The sequence below is a fragment of the Haemaphysalis longicornis genome, unplaced genomic scaffold (genome assembly GCF_048455015.1).
Source record: "Haemaphysalis longicornis isolate Haplotype H1 unplaced genomic scaffold, Haemaphysalis longicornis Haplotype H1 scaffold_7, whole genome shotgun sequence".
Classification (NCBI taxonomy): Eukaryota; Metazoa; Arthropoda; class Arachnida; order Ixodida; family Ixodidae; genus Haemaphysalis; species Haemaphysalis longicornis.
Window position 1 is genome coordinate 84,097,076 of NW_027526422.1, and position 22,107 is coordinate 84,119,182.

The 22,107-nt window shown below is 52.2% G+C and overlaps 1 protein-coding gene across 1 annotated transcript in view; it reads left to right on the forward strand.

Moving 5' to 3' along the window:
- Window positions 1–22,107, forward strand: part of LOC144146020 (uncharacterized) — a 176,324-nt gene that overhangs the window by 124,744 nt on the left and 29,473 nt on the right. The window contains 1 exon segment of the mRNA XM_077677936.1: window positions 17,295–17,343. Coding sequence (XP_077534062.1) covers window positions 17,295–17,343 — 49 coding nt within the window.

Below are 22,107 nucleotides of genomic sequence, written 5' to 3' on the forward strand. Positions count from 1 at the left end.
CGTCAGCCCACGGTAATCGTAAAGCAAGGCACGAAGCACTCGCCAGTCGTCGACTGGAGGACGGTGCACTTGTCTTAATTAAAGCGTGCCCGATAGGCGGAGCCGACAAAAGAAGACTGCCCGTTGTGCTAATTAACCGAGACGCGCGAGTGGCCATTAACAGCTCTAAATCACTCTCCCCTCAAAAGTCCAAGGCACGATTTCACCCCATTTGCTGTTTCTGCATCTACGGATGCGCTGGGGAGACTCAAAGACAAGATGTATACTAGAGACGCTGCTTATTTTCGGACGAGTAATCGTGGTTCCGTCGTGACCGGGAAAAGGAGCCCTAAAGGCTGCGTCGACGCTAAAGTTTATCTGCTACGAGGTACGGTCACGCTCCCCTCGCCCCTCCCAATCCGTTTCTCGTCGTTGTGATTTTGTCGATTGCGTCGTAACTTTGGTAAACTACGGTACATTTGTTTCTCAAAACCATTCGCGTAACATAAACGGCGTACATGACCGCTCCATTCGTCATCACCTCGCTTCTTCGCCTGCCGTGCTTCCCTCACCGTCGACGGCGCCAAGTTTAAACGGTTTCTTTCTCGCTTGTCGTCGCTCGTTTCTTACCCCTTAGTTGCGTTGGGGCTTACTCCGCACTTTTTTATACCGCTGGCCGCGCGTGCGGGCTTTGCGTGCTCTGGCCGCTTGCCGGGTGGGCCTCTCTTTTTATGGCGCCGGGCAGGAGTTGTTAGCGGACGAGGTATAACCTCCTTTGCACGGCGCATGCTAGTGTGCGAATGCGAACACACGCTAAAAAAAGGGGGGGGGGGGGGAAAAGGTCTGGGAACGCTGAGCCGCTAATGACGTCGACACCGCTCGTTCGCTCGCCCCGCGGTTTTTATTGGTGTATTTCCTTTCCTTTCTCGTCCGTCGGCCGCGAACTTATAAATACATCCGTGACGATGAAAGGCGCTCCTCGCCGCCAGAAGCGTGAAAGGTCGGCTCGGTGATCCCCCCCAAACAAAACAAGCTGGCCAGACACGACGATGTGAAGCAGGAACTCGGAAATTATGCCTCGGCGCTTTAGTGGGAGGAAGAATAATAACCATGCACGTGTTTTCCTTTTCGTTTTTCCCGCGCTTTCTTTTCTTTTTTTGCTTTTGTCGAAGGGTATAAGTTGGAGGAAGCAAGTTTCTGCAGCGGTTGTTCTGCCTCGGCGAGAACAAGAGAGCCACCGCTACTGTGGGGATACTTTATTACCCCGTTTTAGAATTGCGCTGTTTATGCGCTTCTCTCCTTTTCCCTTCTTTTGTTCTTTACGGGTCTTCCGGTGACGTGGCCGGTTTAATGTGGTTTGGGGGCCTTTGGTGGTAGTAGCCTCTGCTTGTGTTTTCACCTCCTGTCGGAGGACTCGCCTTTTTAAATGCTTGCTCCTTTTGTGACGAGCAGTTTCGCTAAAAAAGAAAGAAAACAAGCAGGGAAAGAGAAAAGTTGTTTGCTTACTTTACGTTTAGCGCACCCCCTTTCCTCGTTTTGACTTCGCCACAAAGGAGATTCGACTACGCTGTAACGAATACTCGACCCCAGTCAGACAGTTTCGGGGCCCCTTTCCTCACCCTTTCCTCCACCCCAAGAACCTCAAAGCAAAGCTCTCGACTGTTTATTCACTGGCGTCCCTGGTAGCCTCTGTTGCCTCATCGTGTGTTATTTCTGACAACTGATTACGACTTTGATAAATGGTCGCGCTGACATATATGCCCTGGGTTTTTCCGGAGCGAATTTCGCGCTGGTTTACGGGATAAGGGCTGAGGGTGGTGAGGGAAAGAGGTGGTTGGTACGAGTGGCAACGCACGCATAAAATGACAGGCCTCGTGTAGGCGCAACGATCGAATGAGACGTGGCAATAACAGTAAATGCAACGGCCCTTCACTTTACGACTGGTGGCCCCGCTCTCCACTGCCGTTTCTTGCTCGAGGCCGCTTTTATCCACGGGCGGGGAAAAAAAAAAGAACAGGCATCGTTGTGTTTTAGTCCTGAAAAAAAAAAACGGTTTATTGCTTACTCTTGCTCCACCGTTGCTTGTTCGTAAATACAGAATCCGGAGAGTTGGGCGAGTAAAATACGGTGGGACTTAATTTTATAAGGTATCGTGTCTGAGCTAAAAATTGTAAGACAATAGTATGCCCATGCTTCTTTACGTTCTTTTTTTTTTTTCGTTTTACGTCTAACGTATACCTTATAATTTTTTTCGTCTGCGGTAACCGGAAATGAGAAGCTTGGATTTCGTTGTAAGAAAAAAAAGAAATAAACGGAGACCGGAGAAATTGCTTTCCTCAGCGAAACGCAAACCTCGTTACGAGTCCTTTCTTTCGAGCGGCGGCCCGTCAAGAAGCGGCGACATGAAAGGCACGCCGGTTTAGAAAGAACGGCAGAAAGAAGAACGAAAGATGATCGTGAAAAACGAAACTTTAAGCGGGAACCCGGGAAAACGAGAAAGAGAGAGAAGTTGTGTACGGAAGCGAATTCCCCCGCAGCGGCGGCAAGTTTTCGAGTAGAGAGGAAAGCGTTTGTTTGCGACCGGCTCGTTTTTCACTCACGCCTGTCACAGCAGCCGCACCCGGTAGACTGACGCGCGAGCGCGCAGTGCTGGGAAGTGCCGTCCTGCGCATACACCGAGAAAGGACACGTTGTCTGTCCTTTGCGTGGTGGCAACAGGTCGACCGGGAAGAAGGAAGGGGTTGGTTATTCGCTTCCGGCCTGACTGCCTGACCTCTCGAGCAGCGGTTCGCCGGTTGTTTACAGTCGGGCGTGTGTCAACCAAGAGTTGAACGACCCCTGGCACGCCTCGCGGCGCCTGGGTCGGTCTTCATTCCCACGCGTACGTGTGACTCGCTATGAGTGCCAGCTGCCCCTCTTAACCACGAGCCGAGTTAGTACGCAGCATCACCTGCCCCCGTGGTGGTGGCTGTCACTACGCCTCCTTGACGCAGTGTCGAGTATACATCAGGGACGCTCCCGCCACTGCCACCCTTTTTGAACGGCAGCTGCGGTATCTACGGTCACTGTTAACGACGATGATGGGCCGTTGAGGCAGCCTGTTCGGTTTACGTTTGCCCGGTTGATCGCAGTCGAAACCCGGAGTGAGGCCCCGTGGCACTTTGTTTACGGCGGGCCCTTTAATCGGCCGACTGGCCCGCCGGGTCGGCGGGAATAAATCTCCTTCGCGAGAGCGGAACGAGCCCGAGGTTCCTATAGCACGGTGGCGCTGCGGGCGTGTCCTGAGCGCTAAGCATCTAGCAGGAGACCGAATGAATGGCTCCTCGCAGTCTGCTGCCTGGAAGCGAACGCCGAAGCAGCAGCAGCAGAAGAGCTGGCCGAGTCGTAATCCGGCTGTCTTGTAATGAAGTCAGAAACGGCGAGCCGTATAAGGCCGTGCTCCGTGGGCGTCGGAGTGCTCGCTTCCTCTTTCCTGCCGCGTCTCTTATCGCCTCTTGCTGGCGCGTTTATTGCGGCACATTTACGGTGCACCATTTGCCTCCACTTGTCTCGCTTGCCTTTTTCCCGCTTCTTCTATTTTTTTTTCTCTCTTGCCGCCAGTTTCCTTGCGCGCTCTCGGCGATTTCGCTGGCTGCCAGGTTTCGTGCCTCTCTCTTCTTTTTCTTTATTTCTTTCTCTTCCTTAATGCGGCGCTTTTAGCCGGGAGAGCGTCTTGCGCAACGCGCGGTTGCATTTCATGATATGCTAAATTTATTACCCTCGCTCTGACTCGTTTCCTGCGCTTTGTGTGCCCATCTGCCGGCGTTTGGCGCCTTGCCTGCGTGTGTTTGGTGCGTGTACGCCAGCGGGCAATAAAGTTGTTAGAAGTTCCCCTCTTGCCGCCTTTAGCATCGTGTAATTCAAGGATCCGCAAACAAAACCCATAATTTCAAGGCGAGTGTCGTAGTATGTCGGGGGCATCCATAAATTAGCTATAGGTGCTTCTTCTCGGGCAGTGGCAGCCCCTAATGGTGTCCGTGTAAAAATCTTACCCATCTTTTCTGTTTCCCACACGGAGTACAGCCGCCGTTCTGTTCGACTCGTCGCACCTCTCCTCCTGACCTTTTTCACACCCTTATTGCGATTGAAGGTCACAAGGACGTAGAATGGGACTAGTTTGCGATGCTTCATATTGAATTGCGCTATGCATACAGACAAATAGAACGCTAACGGGACTGGGACGAGGCGCGAACACTCAATTGTTTATTAAAAAAGACGACAGAAACGGGGGACACCTAGATATACACGCACAAGAGCGACACTCTGCGCTTGCGCGCCAAAACCGATAAAACCTAAAACCAAAGCATTAAGGTGTAGAAACAGATCTACCAAGGCGACAACAGTGCACGAGAACACTGGCAGGAAAAAGTGGGAATGACTGCTTGCAATATGTTATTTTCTTTGGTGGCTCTCTCTGAATGAGCCAGCCGTATTGTTCCGGTCACCGCGAAGTGGAAAGAAAGGTACAGGTACGCCTTCCGGCAAAAGTTTTGTCACATTCGCGGCGTCGAAACAAGCAGACACGTTAAATGCGGAGGACCTCCGTCCGTCTGCCGGCGGCGACTGCCAGACACGCGTCGTGCAACTACGACCCGGCGACGTGCGTCTCGTGACGTGCCGGGCTTCGCAGGGCACGCGTCGCCGTGCACGTGTACGCCTCCGGAGCATCCACGAGCTTGCGTGCACTCACGCACTGGCGCGCGTGCCTGTCTCGTTCACTTGTTTCCGCAGCGTGTCGGGTGGGGGGAGAACCCGAGCACCCTTTGTGCGGCATGCCGCGCGCGGTAATCCGATATACGCCGCCGCCTTCCCTCGCCCCTTGCCGGTAGATTCAGCCCCGTTTCCTCGCCTTCCCCAGGAGGCGTGGGAAAGCGAGCGGGGGGGAGCAGGTGCGTCCGAGTGTCGGCTGCGAGTTCCGCGTGAGCTTATTGAGAAGCGTGCCCGACGGGGAGGGGCTGCTGCTGCCACCGCGTATGCATCGTCGGCCGCCATGCAATCGGTTCGCCACGGCGTGTGCGTTGTTGCCGGCTGTTATGGCGGTGAACGGGCCCCTTGCTTCAATGCGACTGCCAGCTCTCTTGCGAAGAAGGCGGCGGCGGCAGGACTGAGTTTAGCTCTTATTGAAAGCGATGACAAAGGAAAAGGGCGCGGAAAACAATGCGCTTTGTATGTCGCAAGAAGACCCTTTGTTTCGGCGCTCGTCGGATTTTGTTGTTGTTCTTTTTCTTTATTTCTAACGGCGACAACCGTGAAGTGAACGCGAGGGCTTATTGTTTTCACGGCCGGGACCACTTATCAGCGCGCAATGTTACACGGCGTGCCAGCGTGTTGGTACTTGTAACGGTATCACCAGGTTCGCAACGGTTCTCCCCGTAACGACGACATGGTTCGAACTGATTGCCGAAGGCGGCGGCGGGACAGCTGCCAGCGTAGTTGAATTACGGCGACATATAGCAATGTTTTTATGCAAATTGGTTAATTTCTCTTGAGAGACAGCGTGTTTATTTTATAGCATATCACGATCTGCTTAATTCCATGTGCGTTTTAATGTTATTTTTTTGCTCGCGTAGAGGCCAGATATATACACTTTTTTTTTTCCTGTTCGCTTCGTTCTTCCCCTTTTGGGCGCACAGCTTTTTTGCAGCTTTTTTTTTCTTCTTTGCTGCAAAAGCATCATCAACCGCTAATTTTCTGTCTCGTGTGGTACTTAACTTTTTAACTCTTGGCTTTGCGGGGTAATTGCAGGCCCTCGTTGCCTTTTCCCCAGCAATCGCTGGCCAGAGCGCACTATTATGGCCTAAATGCTGGCGACGTTACTGCTCATTTGTGTTTTACGCGCCGAAGCCGGCGCGCCCTACTATCATCACATGGGGGAATTTAACTTGCGCCATTATATCGACACTTGTCTGTTGTATTTCGCCTCCATGAAGAAAAACTGCATCCTTTTCGTTGCCACCAATTAAGCAGTGTGTGACGATGCCATTTCCGGGCGGAAAAAAATATCGTTGAAAAGTAGCTTTGCATCTCATCTCTTGTATTTATATCTCGCTTATCTCAGCAGGCACTTTGAGACAACTCCACGATATAAAATGTAGGTGGGCGGAACGCTAATCGAGTAGTTATGTTCGCACTGGGGGGTTTTACAGCGAGAAAGTCTGCAGCACTGGGGGGTTTTACAGCGAGAAAGTCTGCATTTAGAAACAACCAGTCATGGTCCTGCTATCGGTTTCGTTTCTTTTTTTCTTCTGTGATTGATTGCGTATCTATACGTTTCTGATTGTGCGGTTCTTTCCACTTCAGATAGCGCATATAATCGTGTTTCAGGGAACAAACCAGTGTAAAGAGTCGACGCTCGTTCTTCTCTTCTTTGTCCCATTTTATGTTCTGCGAAGCAGCGGCAAAAGAAAAAACAATGTCGGCAGTGTGGGCGTTCTCACGGTTTTGAGGGCATTTCCAAGCTTTCTGCATGAGTCTTCCGTTTGCGTCGTAATCAAACGAGGGGAACTCCCGGTTCCACTCTTTTTCGTGTTCCGCATAAGTTTACGATGGGAATTACGTCCGTACAATGCGCGAAGAAGGTGGCGAGACAGCAGAAAAAGTGCGTTCACTGTCAATGCTGCAGCTGTTCGTCTACAGACGATGGCTAATAAAACGGGGTTTTGCGACTAAGTAAAACAGGGCCGTCCTATTGTATGCGTATCCGTTCTTCGTTTTTCAATTTATCACGTGGTACATATATGTGCTCTTGGTCCGTGTTGGCTCGGATGCGCGCATGGCCTCAGCCCAAATTACAAGAAATTAAACTAAAAAGGGGCCCCGTATTTTGATTTTGCTGCTTGCGGCCCCTGTTGCCCTGACTGCTTCCCAGCAGCGCATTTGACTTTAAAAGAGTCCCATGTATAATGGTCAAACCCACGGGCACTTGGTTTCCGTGAAGTTGGATTTCCCAAATTCCGTCCGTGTAGTACAGTGAAAAGTACATTACAAGCATTCTGGAAGTTTGTAATGTAAACTTATCGGCAGTACATTATTGCAGTGCAGTGAAGCCGACTTCAGAAAATTGTGGTGTATAGCAATGAAGACCGTTTAAGTATGTTTGGACGCCCTCACGCGAGTAACTCAAAAGAGGCGGACCGACGTTAATAAAAAGAGTATGCCGTTAATGAAAAGAGTTTGTGTGAAAACGGCGTCTACGAGCGGTAAGGTGAGAACAAAAACGACAAATAAAGAAACAATGTTCTTCCTCACGCAGTCGCGAGCGGCGCTACATGCATCAAAAACAAAGCGAAGCTCGCGCTAACTACTGCGATCGGCTGGCTTAAACCGCGTTGGTGCTGTCAGATCCGCCATCGCCGTGAAAACACATCGCGCCGATGACTGTTCAGCAGTGAGAGCTGTGTACTGTATGATATCCCATAGGAACTCTAGTATTCGTCTTTTTTTTTTCTTTTTATGAAACCGGAGGTACGAAATCGACCTTAGGGCCGCTGGTCGCCGTTCACGCGCCGCAAAGTACTGCATTGATTTAAATGGTTGCGTTCAGGGAAGACACAAAAAATCATGTCAGCGTGCATGGTTTTATCACGTTTCGAAACTTAGTGCAGTGGGTTTGAGTCTGTGATAGCAACTGTAATTTTTTTTTTTTTTTTTTAAATTCTATATGGGGCGCGGGGGGGGGGGGGGGGGGGGTAAAAGAGCTTCGAACCCTTGGTGCTCGTTTGCGCTTCAACTGAACGAAGTCCCATCTGGCTTTCTTGGCGACAGGCGTCGTGGTTTCGGAATGCACAAATGAGGCCGCACGCCTCGTCATGCGTGGCATTTATTACGTGCAATGCCAATACACGTCGCGCTGCGTAACACCGGCGTCCTTGGCGATTCCTAGCACTGCGTAACCGCGTTCAACGACGCACAGCGGTCTCGGCGTTTGTTTGGAGGCACAAAAGGCGCCTCGTTGGGGAAGTGGGAAGCGGCGCGAGGAAAAACAAAACGCACAAAGGAGGCGTCGTCCGGGCGTTTGCATCATCGCTCGGCGGTGGCCACGTCGTAAGCTTTATTTGATTGCGCGCTCACGTCCGTTCCTCTCCGCCCACGACAGCAGCGCGGCGCGCTTTTCTATCGCCGCACATGCATCATCTACATTGTGTTTTCCCCCCCGCGCGTGTGTGTGTGTCTGCCGAAGGGCTTGCGCAAGGAGCGCGCGCGCTTGTGCATACGACGAAGCCGGCTTTGCAGGTTGTCTGGGCGAAACGGAATTCCAGCTGCCAGCAGCCGAGTTGCGAACTCGCATGCTTGCGAGCGCGCGCAGTACGTGCGCACCCTCCGTGTGTCTGCGGGGAAGCGTTTTGGCGGCTGGAGGTGGTGGTAACGGGCGAAGAGGACATCTGGAAAGTGGCTTCACGGCCGGTTCTCACTCATCACGCCTGGCCCGTTGGATACACACACTCGGGGGACAAATTGAGAGCCTGGTGAGCGCCGCCGCTTCCTTCGCTTCCGCGTATGCCTCTTCTGCTGGCTGCGGTCATCCATTCCCATCGCGAACGGTTCGCTCTGTTATGACTGTGTTTGGGGGGACGCGCAAACTTGGTCGCGTTTGGAAACACGCTTTTTTTTTTTTCTTTCTTGCCGTTTGAGTTACTTTCGCGAACTGTTTCCCGTCATTGCGTTCGAGAAACTGTTTTTTTTTTTATTCCATTATCGTCTGGAACAACCTAGCTGCTGCAACGTGTGATAGCTATCCTCTTGAGAAGCTCCCCCCACCCCGACCTCCTTTCTTTTCTAGCAGTCTAGCGACGCTGTTTAATTCGCTCGAAGGAGTCTAAACCTACGTCGGCAAATATGCTGACACAGTCGTGACTTCCTCGTCGTTGGGCGGTGATTGCTCGGACATTCGTGTACAAGAGTTTCTGTACTCACATTTTACCAGCTGTCTCGAGCCGTCCTTTTCAACTTTATTGCACAGTGGCAAAGAAGAAAAAAGATATATTTATGGTCCCTTTAAAGGCGTCTGCTGACACGCTCAGCCCGCATCTCTCTCCAGGCGGCGTGCGCGTTTCTTTTTAGTTTTTCCGCGTATACCCTCGCGAATGATGCGACTGCTGCCTTTTGGTCTCCCCTAGAGGAGAGGGCGGGCGCAGTCGATACGTGAGCGCACGCGGTGAACAACGACGAAGTCTGTCCCATTTCTCTTCGGGCCCTGTCCTCCTCTGTTCTCCGTCGGTGTGCCGGTCAGCGGCCTCCGTTCATTACCCCCGCGGGTGAGGTTGGGGGGTTAGGATAGCGGGCGGTGTCCGCTAACGATGTGTCAATTATCCCTGAGAATGCCACCACGGCCGGCCGCCGCCGCAGCTCATGATTGCCCGACACGAGCTGCCTGTCGACCAGCGGCGTCAGCGTACCGCGGCACGGGGGCCGTGAGAAGCCACTTTGTTTGGCTGCAGCTGCTCTCTCCTGCGCCGCTTGTTGCGTGCAGCGTCGACGAGACAGTCGTCGCCGTTCAGCGACGAGCGTCCAAGCATGGTAGCTTTGCAAGCTTGAAGGACACCGCTGTTTAGTGGATACTTCCGTTTACTGCACTCCACTATGTTTCGTTAGGAGCACTTGTGTATGTCTCTCTCCCCCTCTCACTCTCTCTCGCTGCTTGGTATGATTCGAAGCAGCAGCCAGCTCAAGCATCTGCTCGGAATCCTCGCTACTGTGTTCCTTCGATATCTCCGTGAACGCGCAAGTGATCTGCCGATCCTCTGTACGTGCCAAGGGCCGCCGAATGCAAGTTTCACGATAAGCGTTGCTCCTCCGCAGAGGCAACACAAGCTTCCGCGACGCGTGCCCAGCATGACAGCGTCGCAAGGATGTTCCGCGGTCCTGCCTGTTTTTACACCCCCTCCCCCCCTCTGTTCTTTTTGCCCTATGTCTCTCCTGCCGTCGCTACTCCATCCTTCTTCCTCCGCGGTATACGAAGCAAAAGAACGGGCTTATCTCCGCGACGAGGGAGTAAATTATGATCGGCCCCCTCCGCCTAATCCGGCATGTTGCTCACGCGGCCGCGTAGCGGACATCCATTTTGGCGCGTCTGGCTTTCCTTATGCGCCTGTCGAGGTGGCAGCAGCGTAGGAACCGACGCCGGCGAAGGGGAGGGGGACGTCGTGTAGCAGTAGCGCCGCTTTCTCGCTCGCTGCTGCAGGGGCCGCCAAGGTCGGATCTCAAGGAACGGCGTGCGTCTCCGGCGTGTCAACCGCCGCCGAGAGGTATCCGGCGTGCTCCTCTCTGTCGCTTCCCACACACGCCGCGATATCTTGCGCGCCCCCCGCCCTCCCCTGCGCGGGTATGCGCATCGTTTTCCCAGTCGGCTCACGCTCGCCGAAACTGGTTATTAAGTGCGAGGTGTGTGCCGCAGCATCCGCTATTTGGCATACGAGCCGTTCTCTTTTCTCTTTTTTGCGCTCCTATCGGCCGGTGTTCGGCGGCGTCCCTTCTTGAGAAGGCGCGTGCTGCTTCGGCGCTGTTTCGATTTATGGAACAAGCGGAAAGGAGGAGGAGTATTGGATGGCCTGCCTGAGCGGTGTATCATCGTAAAGGGCGGCGCGGTCTACCTGATACAGATAAGCGGTGTTTGCGCTGGGATTCCGGGCATGTAGACTTGCCCCCTCGTTCTTATTCCTCGCGAGTGGTCGCATGCGAGCCACGTCTCCCCCATTATCCTTTTGCGCTATCTCAATTCCTAGGGGGAGTCTGTTTCAGCTGGCTCGATGAAACCCGACGATATCGTGCTCTCGCGCGGTTTGCTTTGAAACCATTGCACGACGAGGATGGGGTTGCCTAACCTGGACACAGATTGTGGTTGCCAATGTAATTCTTGTAGCGCATCCTCGACGATCGTCGTTGCGTTAACGTCAGCGCATTGGACTGCGGCGACCGCGGAGTGCCTGTCACTCCCGCTGTTGCCTCTAGGTTCAGTCATCAGTTCCCAATTTGTCTCGTCTCTGCCACACATTTGATTTTCCGGAGTTTCTGACTTGGTGTTACCGTTTCGTTTAAAGCTCAACTTCGTGTTTCTTCGAACGTTATTATGATCTGGGTTATATACTAGTTCTGTGTCCTCTCCCGCGACGTAGAAGCTATTCTCCTGAATAGTAGCTTCGGCCTCTGGCGGCTTCGCTAGCTGTTGGCGGGAACGTAGAGCGGGTTTCGTGGGAAGGAAATTTTTGAAATGTTACAGCAACGCGATTTCGCCATACTTCGGTTGCATTGGAGAGGTTGCGTGGCTGCACGCTCCCTAAAATCTGGCCATTGTTCTTCCGTACAAAGCGCCCATCTCGGTCGCAGTCTGGCGCTGGCGATTCTGCATTCCGCCTCTTTTGCTCTTGTTTTTTTTTTTTCGATGCTTATCTCACAGAACAAATAGGTCGCCAGATGAACGTATACACATTAGTATATATATACACACCGACGCCTGTTTGGCTGGCCATCGCTCTGTTAGTGTCGATAACATTGGGTAGCAAAACGGTGGCAGTCGTGCGGGCTCGAGGGCATCTTAAACGGTCGTTTCCTTATAGGCGAGGACAGCGGCGTAATGGAAGACGCACCGAGATGTGCATCGACGAATGTGCCTGCGTGTGTATATTACACACACGCACAAACCGCGCGCCTCGCAGCGAACGCGCTGGCGCAAGGCCGTGTAGGGGTGATCATCGGGAGCGACGAAGCGAAAGCGGCGCGTACACACAATATCCTCCCGGCCCCGAGATTGATCGCATCGGCAAATGGGTCGAACATTCGAATCGCCGCCACGTGCCGCCGCCGGACCGAGCCACGGTAAACGGCGGCTCTCTTTTCCTCCCCCCCTCGGCGTCGTTATCTGCTTACCGCATGCTCTTTGTGTATGTGCGTGCTGTTGCGCACTGTACAGATGTCTTTTTTGCGTGTCGCGGGTAATTCCGGCCTGTAGCGGCGGCTTTCCTTCTTGCGTAGTTCTGGAAGTAACGACCCGTGGCGGAGCGTTTGCTTTGTGGCCGCTTTACGGGGAAGTACGGACGCGAGGGAAATAAATGTACGCGCGCAAAATGGAGGGGGGCGGCGTAAGCGGGCCGCGGCGCTTATATCATTAAAATAATCGCTGCGTGCGTGGCTTCAGTTAAGGGCAGCAGAGGAGAAAGCAGCCGTTAGGAGGAGAAGACGACGGCGCGGAGAAATGTATAAGAAATTGCGCGTGTAACGAGCGATTTGATCTCGCGGTTGTCGTCGGTATGTAAATGGTCCCTCGGCGCCTAGCAGCGTGGCCTCGTTTAGCGAGTCGTTTCTCTTCTGTCTCCCTCCCCCCTCTCTGTGCGCTCTTTTTTGTTTGTTTGTTTCTGTTCCTAGCATTGCTAATGCCCCATTTTTTCCCTGTCGATTTCGCTCCACCGAATGTAGTTATACGAGGGTAGACGTTCCGCCGTGCCTTGAATTACCAACGCCACGAGCGCCGTAATTCGCTAGCGGCGTTTCCTGGAGTGCTTCTAGACAAAGCCTGAACCCAAGTCTACACACGTCAAGGGCGGCAGGTTATCGTGGCAGCTGCCGTTTCACCGTTGACATTTAAGAGCTCGACTTTGCGCTCGTGCTTTTGTTCGAAGGTTATAGATTGGGCTATATACTTTCATAATCATTTCACATTTAGCCGGTGTTGTAATTTCCAGCTACAAACCACAAAATATGCAGAAATACGGCCGCCTGCGCGGCTTGATTTCGCAAACACGGAAAGTGACAGGCAACCACCTTGATTGAGTGTCAATCCGCATCGTCTCAGCGGGACACTCGACGGAAGACGTCACGCTTGAAGCCGAATGACGCGCATCTTGACTCGTGGGGTGCAGTGAACGGTTTGTAATAGGATACGCGCTCAGATGACTCGCGTGCTTTACAGTGCTGGAGATCGGCGTGTGTTGACACCACCGACACGTGGAATGTATTATAGCTCCCGGCACTGAGAGAGAGAGGAAAAAAAAAGGAAATCACGTGACATGTGCGCACGTTGTTAAACAAACGCACAATGCTTAGCCAATGCTGTTGCCATGCGTTCTGCGAAGCGCAGCGACGGCGGCACACGAATGACCCGGGCGAAATTCTCGCCAATTTTCGGTGCTGTGTGGGCAAACGTGTGGGGGCGATGACTCGGCTTCCGATTGTGCGGCGCAGTCGCGATTTCTGCTTCGGGCAGAGACTGGACATGTGTTCGGATTCTCAGTGGTAGGCGACAAACTAAAGGACCTTGCGGTGAATTTCACTGGTCGATTTGGAGCATCTGTCCAAACGTGTAAGTACCAACAAAATCTGGATTTGGGCAAGCGATTGAGATGGAACGCCGAAGCACGATCGGCTTTGGCTGGAGTGAGACGAAGCTCTCCGCAGCGGGGAGTTGATCCTTCTTTCGTTTTATTTTAAGTTCAGAGCACTGTAGGGGCTCGCCTTGTCGTCGTAGCTCGCTCGCTGGACCCAAGTAGAGCTAGACGGCGTTCCGTCGTAGCGGCTGTTGTCGCGGCGTATCCCAGAGGCTTCGAAAGCCAAGCGGGTGCATGATATAGTCATAAGCGTTCGAAAATCGTGAACCGCTGGCGCTTGTCATACATATCCCCGTTGTTTAGCGCATAGGAAACTAGGTACTAGGCAAAATATACGTAATTAACCGGCAGCGCCCGCGTTCATTTAGTTAGGAACGCTCGTTTGGTTGTTGGTTTTTACGATAGTTAGCGAAAAAAAAAAAGTGCAGTGCAGCGCCACTTTGCAGCGCCAGCAAAAAAAAAAAAGAAAGAAAAATAGCAGTTTCAGGCAGGGGGCGCGCAAGCACCTCGATGGCGGGAAATTCGAATTGCATTGGGTGGTAGCAGTGAACGGATAAGGGGCACTACAGCCCATTATCCCGCATTCTCCCGCATTCACTCCCCTTCACTGTAATCATCCCCATCTGGCCTAGCAAGATCTGTCGCTAGCAGGACTAGCCCTCTGGCATTAAAAAGCTCTCTGTCTCACACGCGACCCGTGAAACATGGGTACTTTTTGTGTCGACTACAAGAGAGAAATCCTGGTTGAGTGGTGCAATTTCGCACGATTCTTCGCGCAGAGATCTTCACGTTGCACGCCGGCATTCTTTTAAGCTCCAAGATCCCACCCGTCCATATGTAGGCAACCCTCGTTTAAGAAAAAAAGGAACCCTCCGTGAAAAAAACTGGCCTCGTTATAAGCGATACTTGAAAGCGGGGATGACTTGATATCTACGCACTTCAGTGAAGATTACGAAGCACTCCGAACGGGGAGAGATTTCGCGTAAAGCGACGTTTAGAATAAAAAGATTTCGTTATAATGAAGGATTTCGCTACAAATATGACGTCCTAAATGGTCGCGGCGGGTGCCGTGCAGCGTGGCGGCCAACTGCTCACGACAGCTCGCAGAGACGCAGCAGATACGCGTAACAGTGAAGCCGGGGTCTCATGCAAGCGGCGGCCTTGCGGTCTTCGGCTTGTCTGTTTAGTGCGCATGCACCTGTGACGACGGGAAGCGGGACCAGGCGGGGATCCGTTCTATTGGCGACCTCGCGGCTGCCATTTCCCAGCTGCGGTTTATAACTGCACCAAGCCGCTGTCATATATTATCCGCTGTACACACCGCCGCGCGCGTCGAATGCAGCCTAACCTAGGGGTGAGTTATAGCAGCGTTCGCGTTTTGACAGCGTGAGTAGTAAGGGCAGGCAGAGCAGAGAGAGGGAGGCCAGGCCACGCGAAAGGAACATAGAGGTGGGATGGCGCAGAATGAATTGGCTCCGGGACGACAATTCTGGACAAATGCGGTGGCCTCATTTCCCCGCGCGAGCGGGTGTATAATGTCGCTTCTCTACTCTTTCAGCTCTGTTACCTTTGGTCCAGGTTCGCTTAGGAAGCGTGTATTGGCTTTTTCTTCCCCCGGCCGGCTGTTCTATTTGCTGCGAACTTTAAATGACGGTGGTAACGTAGTTCGGGCGTACGCAAGTCCTGTCGTGCAATCGTGTGCATGCCCTGAAGGAAAACCTCTCCCCGTGCCCCCCTCCCTTTTCCCTAAATGAATAGGGGAGGGGGGGGGGGGGGCAGTTTCTTCGCGTTGACGGCGACGTCTTAGAAACGATGTGCCTGTGCTTCATTGCCTGGTTATAAGTAATTTGCACCTGGTTTCATCGATGGAGTTCAGTTGTCCGTTGACCTTTCGTTTGTGCGTGCGTTTATGCCGGGAAAGTATGTCGAAATTTATAACTGCGCGGCGTGGGCATTGTGCCGAAGCTTGTGCGTCATCGCGCTAGATAAACTTGTTGCACCTGGGCATTGTGCATGTGCGTTACGAACTTCCTTTTTTGCTTCTATCGTGCTGTAGCGTCCGCGAACTGGGTGGACTGCGTTATTGATTTTCTATTATACAGCACTGCGCTCCCCTTGGGTGCCGTAGTTTATTTCTCGTTACATATAGTCGTAGAGTTTAGGCTGGCCTGTTATTTTTTTTTCTTTCAAACATTTCCCTCTCCTCCACGTACGCGAAAGGGTAAAACATCTGTGCCAGCGGTAACCGGTGATGTTGAAAGCCACGTTGCTCTCGTAGCCGTATGAGGTTGAGCTGTGCGTCTCGCGAAGCGGTGGTTATTGTTAACGGCAATTAGCGGCCGGTTATTGTGCCGTCCCTTGGCAACACACTGTTCGCAAGACGTGCTGCTTGCAAGTTAACGCTCGCCGACACCGTGCGAGTGAGTATAGACCTGGTTATGCTGACGGCGTAGCGCATGTGAGAATTTCATTTTTTTTATATACTTTCGAGCCCTGATTCCGAGTTGCAGACACCTGAAATTGTCACATGTAAGTCGTACGTTGAGTTGTGAGGTGTGCGAACGAATGTGAACGGTCTCTTGCGAAACCCCATCTTTAAGCCGGGCTAGTTGGTCGCTCGTGCAGCGCCGTGAAGGACGAGAGGAGGGAGGCCACCCAGGACGAGCGCTTTCGTCTTGTGTGGTCCGGTTTCCTCTTTTTTGGTTTTTATCGTCGCTTACTACGCTGCCTAAAACTTCGAGCTCAATACTATTCATTTCATTTTATTTATTGACCCTAAAGGCCCGAGGGCATTATTTAATTCGACAACTTGAATAGGTATATTTGGTTTGGGCGAATGTCGTTTGCTTTGTGGCCTGCTAGTTGTTCGCTTTGTCTTCAGATGGTTGTTTCGGCTTGACAGAGAGAAAGTTACTTTACTACGAGCATCGGAATGTTAGTTGGGCTCCTCGGCGGCCCTTTCCGCCAGCCGAGGCTGGAAGTCAAGACCGGAGCCGGACAGCTCCTTCTCCCACTGTTCGCGGGAAGGGTGCGGGGTATAAGCAATCTTGGGGGTTTGCTGAACAGACATCTTTTTCTGCAGTCACCGGCTTCGCGGCAGCAGTACCGCAAGTCGGCTTCCCTGTAGAGCTAAGCACCTTGACCCCTCAACTCCTTGCAGGCTGTCTTCACCTCGGAGCTCACGAGCGCTGTCATGGAACTACAGTTCCCAGATTTAGTGGGAGGAAAAGAGAGCGCAGGCTGAGACAGCACCAGAATCGACGTACAGGGTGGCGCCTGTCCCGTGTCCTTGAATTGTCGCCCTTGATGTTAATCTGCGCTATTTCATTTTCTAAGCCATGTACCAACTTGCCGGGCTTCTACAGTTCTCAGTTTTGCCGTGCACGAGGGCTGACTGTGTCCTTAAGCAAGTCTGTGTTCGTTTATCCTCTGCCCTGTGCAGCGACGTCAATAGCCGGCAAACAGACGTGCCTTGTGATTAATTCATTCGAATTCCCTGTGATGAATTCGCGAACGGTACACCCTCCCCACATTCTTTTGGCAGGCGACCAACTCTCTGGTTTCTAGCTACGCTATTCGTGTTGCTTGAGAACCTACAGACTTCCTATTTCGCGTTAGGCTGATTCTGTCGCTTTTTAGAACGTTTGTATTGCCGCAGAGACCTTTTTATTTCGGGCCTGCGCACATTTATGGGCGTCCTTTAACTCGATTCCAGTTGCACGAGACGATTCGTGAATTTCGCTCCGCTCAAATGTTTGCTGCTGTCCTGCGAACAACTGGCGGAGAGGTGGCTGGCGGTTCAGGCGTGGTGTGCTTATCCGGCGTGAGCTGCACGGCTGTGGCGTGGGGGAAGGAAACCCTTCCTCCATGGCTTGTGACCACATTGAGTGAACTAAACGAGCGTGTCTTTCGCGAACGAGTGGATTAACCTAACCCTGTTCTCCTCTCCTTCCCTTGCAGGCGTCCGACGCAGGATCTGATCTCTTCTCTGGACCAGCTCACCACCCAAGTGAGTGGTGGATTTATTTAGCTTTCTTTAAAACACCGCTCTCAACACTGCTGTACCTAATGAAGACAAAAAAAAAAGCAGTGCCATTGCACCCCTTTAAGTGCAATGGCACTGCAATGGCACTTTAAGGTTATTGGTTGGCCACAAGCCTCCTCTCAAACCGCGCCATCGCGCCGGGGACGCGTGTAACGAGATCATAACTAGGCTTCACTGCGCGACACACTGTGTGGGAAAGTCAGCTTACAGAGACCAAGATTACCCCGATTTCCTGAAAGTCGGCTTTTCTTCTAAGCACAAATGCATTGGTGGAAAGGCAGAGCGCAGCCCTTTGTCGCCCGTCCCTGGGCTCAGTGCTCAGCCGCGTCGGCGTCGTCGTCGTCGTTTCCAAGCGAACGATTGGAAGACCGACGAGTGAAAGAAAGCAAAGGAGGAGAGTGTCGCGAAATTGGGAGTCGAGGGCGGTTCGCGTGGAGGCGAGAGACAGCGCTCTCCGAAAGTGTGCGGTGAAGGAAGGGAAGGGGCAGTATGCTGTGCCCGCACGAAGCGCTCGACTGCGCGACGCTTGGCGAAAATGTGAGGGGGGCGTGCGTGTGACTATGATGTGCGAGAGCAAGGGAGTATCATAATCGCTTGCAATTTTTTTTTCTTACATAAAATATGAAGCGCTGGAGGCAGAAAGGATAGGATGTGCCGAAGGGAGAAGGAGGGTACGGGGAGACTTTTCTCAGTCTAGGCAAGCCAGAAAAAAAAAAAAAAAAACAGGGGAATTAGCTTTTAACAGGTCCGCTGTAAAAAAGGAGGATAGTATGCAACCTTTTACAGGAAGATCGTTTTTGTAGTGTAGCTACAAATTTTTAGAAGCTAACGGTAAAAAGGAGACACCGACCGCTTTTTATGGCGCTACCTCAGTAATGCAAACCTTTCGCGGGAATGGGGCGGGGGGCCCAGTCCACATCGTTAGCTTAGAAACTGAGCAGTTAAGGACACTTCCGAACGCTATCATATACGAAGAGGGCAGTTATTTCTTATCCATGTCAGCGGAGAGTCCCGTTATCACTGCTGTACAGCGCTGCTGACTGCGTCACTTGACTTCGACCATTTCTTATTTTAAAGTAGTCGATAGCCATTGGTGGTGGAATATACCTTTGTTTATGTAAGTACTTGGCTTGTCTCGCTTTTTTACGAGGTGAACATTTGCAGCCTTGTCCGTTTGCAGAATGCTTAGGTTTGCCCATTTTTAGACGTTCAGCAACTTTGCACCTAGTGTACATATTTTTCTGCGTTTGCTCACGAAAGGGCAAATGATTTAGCTAATTAATAGGGACAAAATGGTTCTCGCCACCGTGGACGATTGTTTACAAGTATCGTGGTACTGGCTATAGTTGGCTGTATGATGCCCTCAGCGCTACCGAAAAAAAAAAAAAACTTGTTGCTGGCTTTTTCTTCGCGCTGCGCATCATAGTGCATTATCTACTTTCTTGTCGGAAAGTTGAGCCTTTCTCTGTTTGATGCTGGGATCAGAATGACGCAGGACACCGGGCTGTGTAAGAAAAATGCACGCGACGTGTGAGAGAGCGCGGTTACGGATGTTTGAGGAGCACGTTTTACGGAGGGGCAGTTTGCTTCGTTATCCTGCTAAGTGCTTCAGAAGTACCCCGATTCGCAGTACCGTAAAGGTAGCGAAAATAAATAACAGCCGTGAAATTTTTGGATGCCATGGATGTAATAAAACCTGTGTGTTGTCTCAAATGCCGTAAGCGGTCTCTAAAAACTGCCCCGTAACAAGAATACCGTCGTTACTTGATTTCTTTTTTAACTCTTTCGTGGTGTGAGCCTGTCTCTATAAAGGTCTTACTTCGAACCCGACAGACGTAGTAAAGCTGCTTGTTGCTGTCCGCCAGCTCACACAGTTTCCTACACGTGGTTCGAACAAAGGCAGCCCAAGGAACGTCGTTTTTAGCAACACCGAACATTGTCCACATATTACAGAGCTCGCTGCTGCGCTTTTTTTAACGTGCGCCAGCGTTCCGGTGATTTATCTTGCATTGTTGCGCACAAGAAACCGCAGCGGCCTACATGTGTACGTATAGGCATATTGTGCGTTGCGACATTGCGTAAATGTGTGTGGCCTCACGCATTGTTCGTCGTTTTGCTTCGTAGTAGAGCTTTATCGTGTATACAGGCCCACTGCGCCCTGCAAGTTTCATGCGTCGGGGCGGGTCGTGGAAGTCGTAATTTTTTTACAGCGAGCTGACGTGGTCGTCGTTCGTGCGCGCGTTTGAACGCGCAATAAAGAAACAACAACAACAACAAAAAAAAAACACTGTTCCTTTCTTGCTGCAGCGGCCTGCACTGCGCCTTTTATTGCCGTAGTGTGTACGCATGTCATTAGGTTGTAGTCATACCACTGTCGCAATTGGGCGAATTGCCTTTTCCGTCAGTAACGGAAAGAAAGAAATGGATGGTCGTATAAGTGAGCGTCCGGATAAGACGCAGAGCGGGGCGCGTGTAGCGTATTTGCTAATTAGGGACCATAAACGCAATGCGATATGGCGCCGTAATGCCGCCTGTGCGGCCCGGAGGGCGACGCCGCGGTCTGGGGCTCGGCAAGTTGCCTACTGCCGTTTAATGTACAGTACGCGCCCGTTATAACGGAACCGCTTTATTCTTATTCCCGCATTAGCCGGAGTTTTCGCGGTCTCAACTGCAACGCAGGGAGAGGAGAGCAAATCATCTACACTTTTAACGAAGTACTCGTTGTAACGAAGTCAGTCTCCTATCCAGAGAACTTCGTTAAAAAGATTGTTTTCCCTACGATGTGGTCGAGCGGCGCCGTTTTAGTGCAGCTATTCAGCGGTGTCGCGGGGGAAAAAACACTCATGGTTGAACAAACCCCCGCGGCTCGGATCTGCCCTTATTTTTTGCCTTCTTTTAGAAAAAGAAAGAAAAAGCCTAAACCGTTTCCTCGATTTAGTAGAGCGAAGCCTTTCTCGTCGCTTTCTGAGCCAGCGTCTGCGTGTGTGTCCACCACTTCGATTATGTGTGCCTCTTTTTACGAGCTCGTAAAGAAAACGGCTCGGAGGAAGAGGAGGAGCTTTTACCGACCGCCCTATTCTCGGTACTATGGTGTGGGACGGGGGGAAAAAGAAGTGAGACGGGCGCCGGTGCGTGCCCCGGCCGTATTAGGAAGCAGAGGACCCGGCTTTTTCGGCGGGGGACACAGCAGCGGTCGCGTCGGCGCCAGTTAGTAGTGCAGCCCGGGCCACTTGGCTCGTAAATGGGTCGTTACCGCGCCGGGCCGACCCCGTGCCCGCGCGGGCGCGAAACGCGGGATAAAGCGGCACCACGTGGCGCGTTATACGACGGCGATCAAAATGGCGCCGCCCGGGATACATACCATCGTCCCGCCGTTATTACGGCGGCGAACCGTCGGCCGCCTGCGTACGGCTCTCCGACCCCCTCGCTTTTGGCCGTGGTGGTTTTGTCGGTGTAGTAGAGAGAGAGAGGCGTCAGGCGGATCAGCGCGAACGTTGCTCGAGCATTCATTCCAACCAACTTGGCGGCCGTAAATGCGAACGAGCTCACCCATGCAGGACCGGGCGTCGTGGGAAAATCGTGCTCATTTGGGCCCTTATCTCCCGTCTTAATTGCCTCAGCGAGACGGTGTGAAGCGTAATTCGCGTTCACTTTTTCTTAAAGCGGGTAGCTTTCTTAGGCTGCAGTGGTGGCTTTCTCCGTCTGCCCGAATGAGGTCACCAATAGGCAAGGAAGAACGCAAAGAGGAGGAGGGGATTGCAGGAGCGAACAAGGCTTAGTGGCGAGCGAAAGGTGCGAGTGTGTGACTCCTTGTGCCCGGTGTGCAGCAGTGGCAGTGTGCGCCTCGTGCAAGGAGGGAGGGTTGCGTTGGTGTCCGCTGTAGAAAGTGAAACGTTCTCGGAGGTGCGACCAAAGCATGTGCTCGCCCAAACAGCATTGCGAAGACGCCGTCACACTCGCGTGACGCTACGATGCGCAGAGGGCTTATACGGGAGATTTCCACTTTTCTGAATAACCACCTTTGATGATTTCTGCGTGCATTCTTTTTATTGGGTGCAGGGGCCAAGGTTTCTTTACACCGGAGCAGTTATAAGCCAACTACCCCGTTTCTTCTTCTTCTTCTTCTTCTTCTTCTTCTTTGCGGCCGTAAGACGAGAGAAACCGCTAGCTTTCCCCCACTTCGGCCACCAGTTCGCCTCCGGTTCATATTTTGAAATAATATTGCGTATGATGTATCAAAAAGTTCTTTCCAGCAATGCACTTGTGTTTAGAAGTGAAGCCGTATTTCAGAAGGTCGGTGCAAGCCTGGGCTTTGCAACCTGGCTTTCCCACATCAAGCGTTGCAGAGTGAAGCCTACTCACAATCCCTCTGAACGCTTCTCCGGCACGCTGGCGCGGTTTGAGCGGCAGCTCGGGACCAACCAATAACCCGCAAACAGCTGCGATCAACCCCTGAACAGAGTGAAATGGCGCTGCTTTTCTTTTTTCTTTTTTTCCTTTCGGGCGAGCGAAAACAAGTTATCAAATGTGAACGCCCAGTTACTAGGCATACCCTGTACGGCATCCGTTTGCGTCTGTTTGGAGCAATATTTGGTTAGCTTGGGCTGATGAAAAATTGAGCACGTATATGAACTAAACTGCTTTCTTGGTTGCCACACGTTCGGCAACGCGTGCTCGACTCATAGGTGTGGTAATAACGCACGAACGCCTGTGCACGCCGCCTAAGGT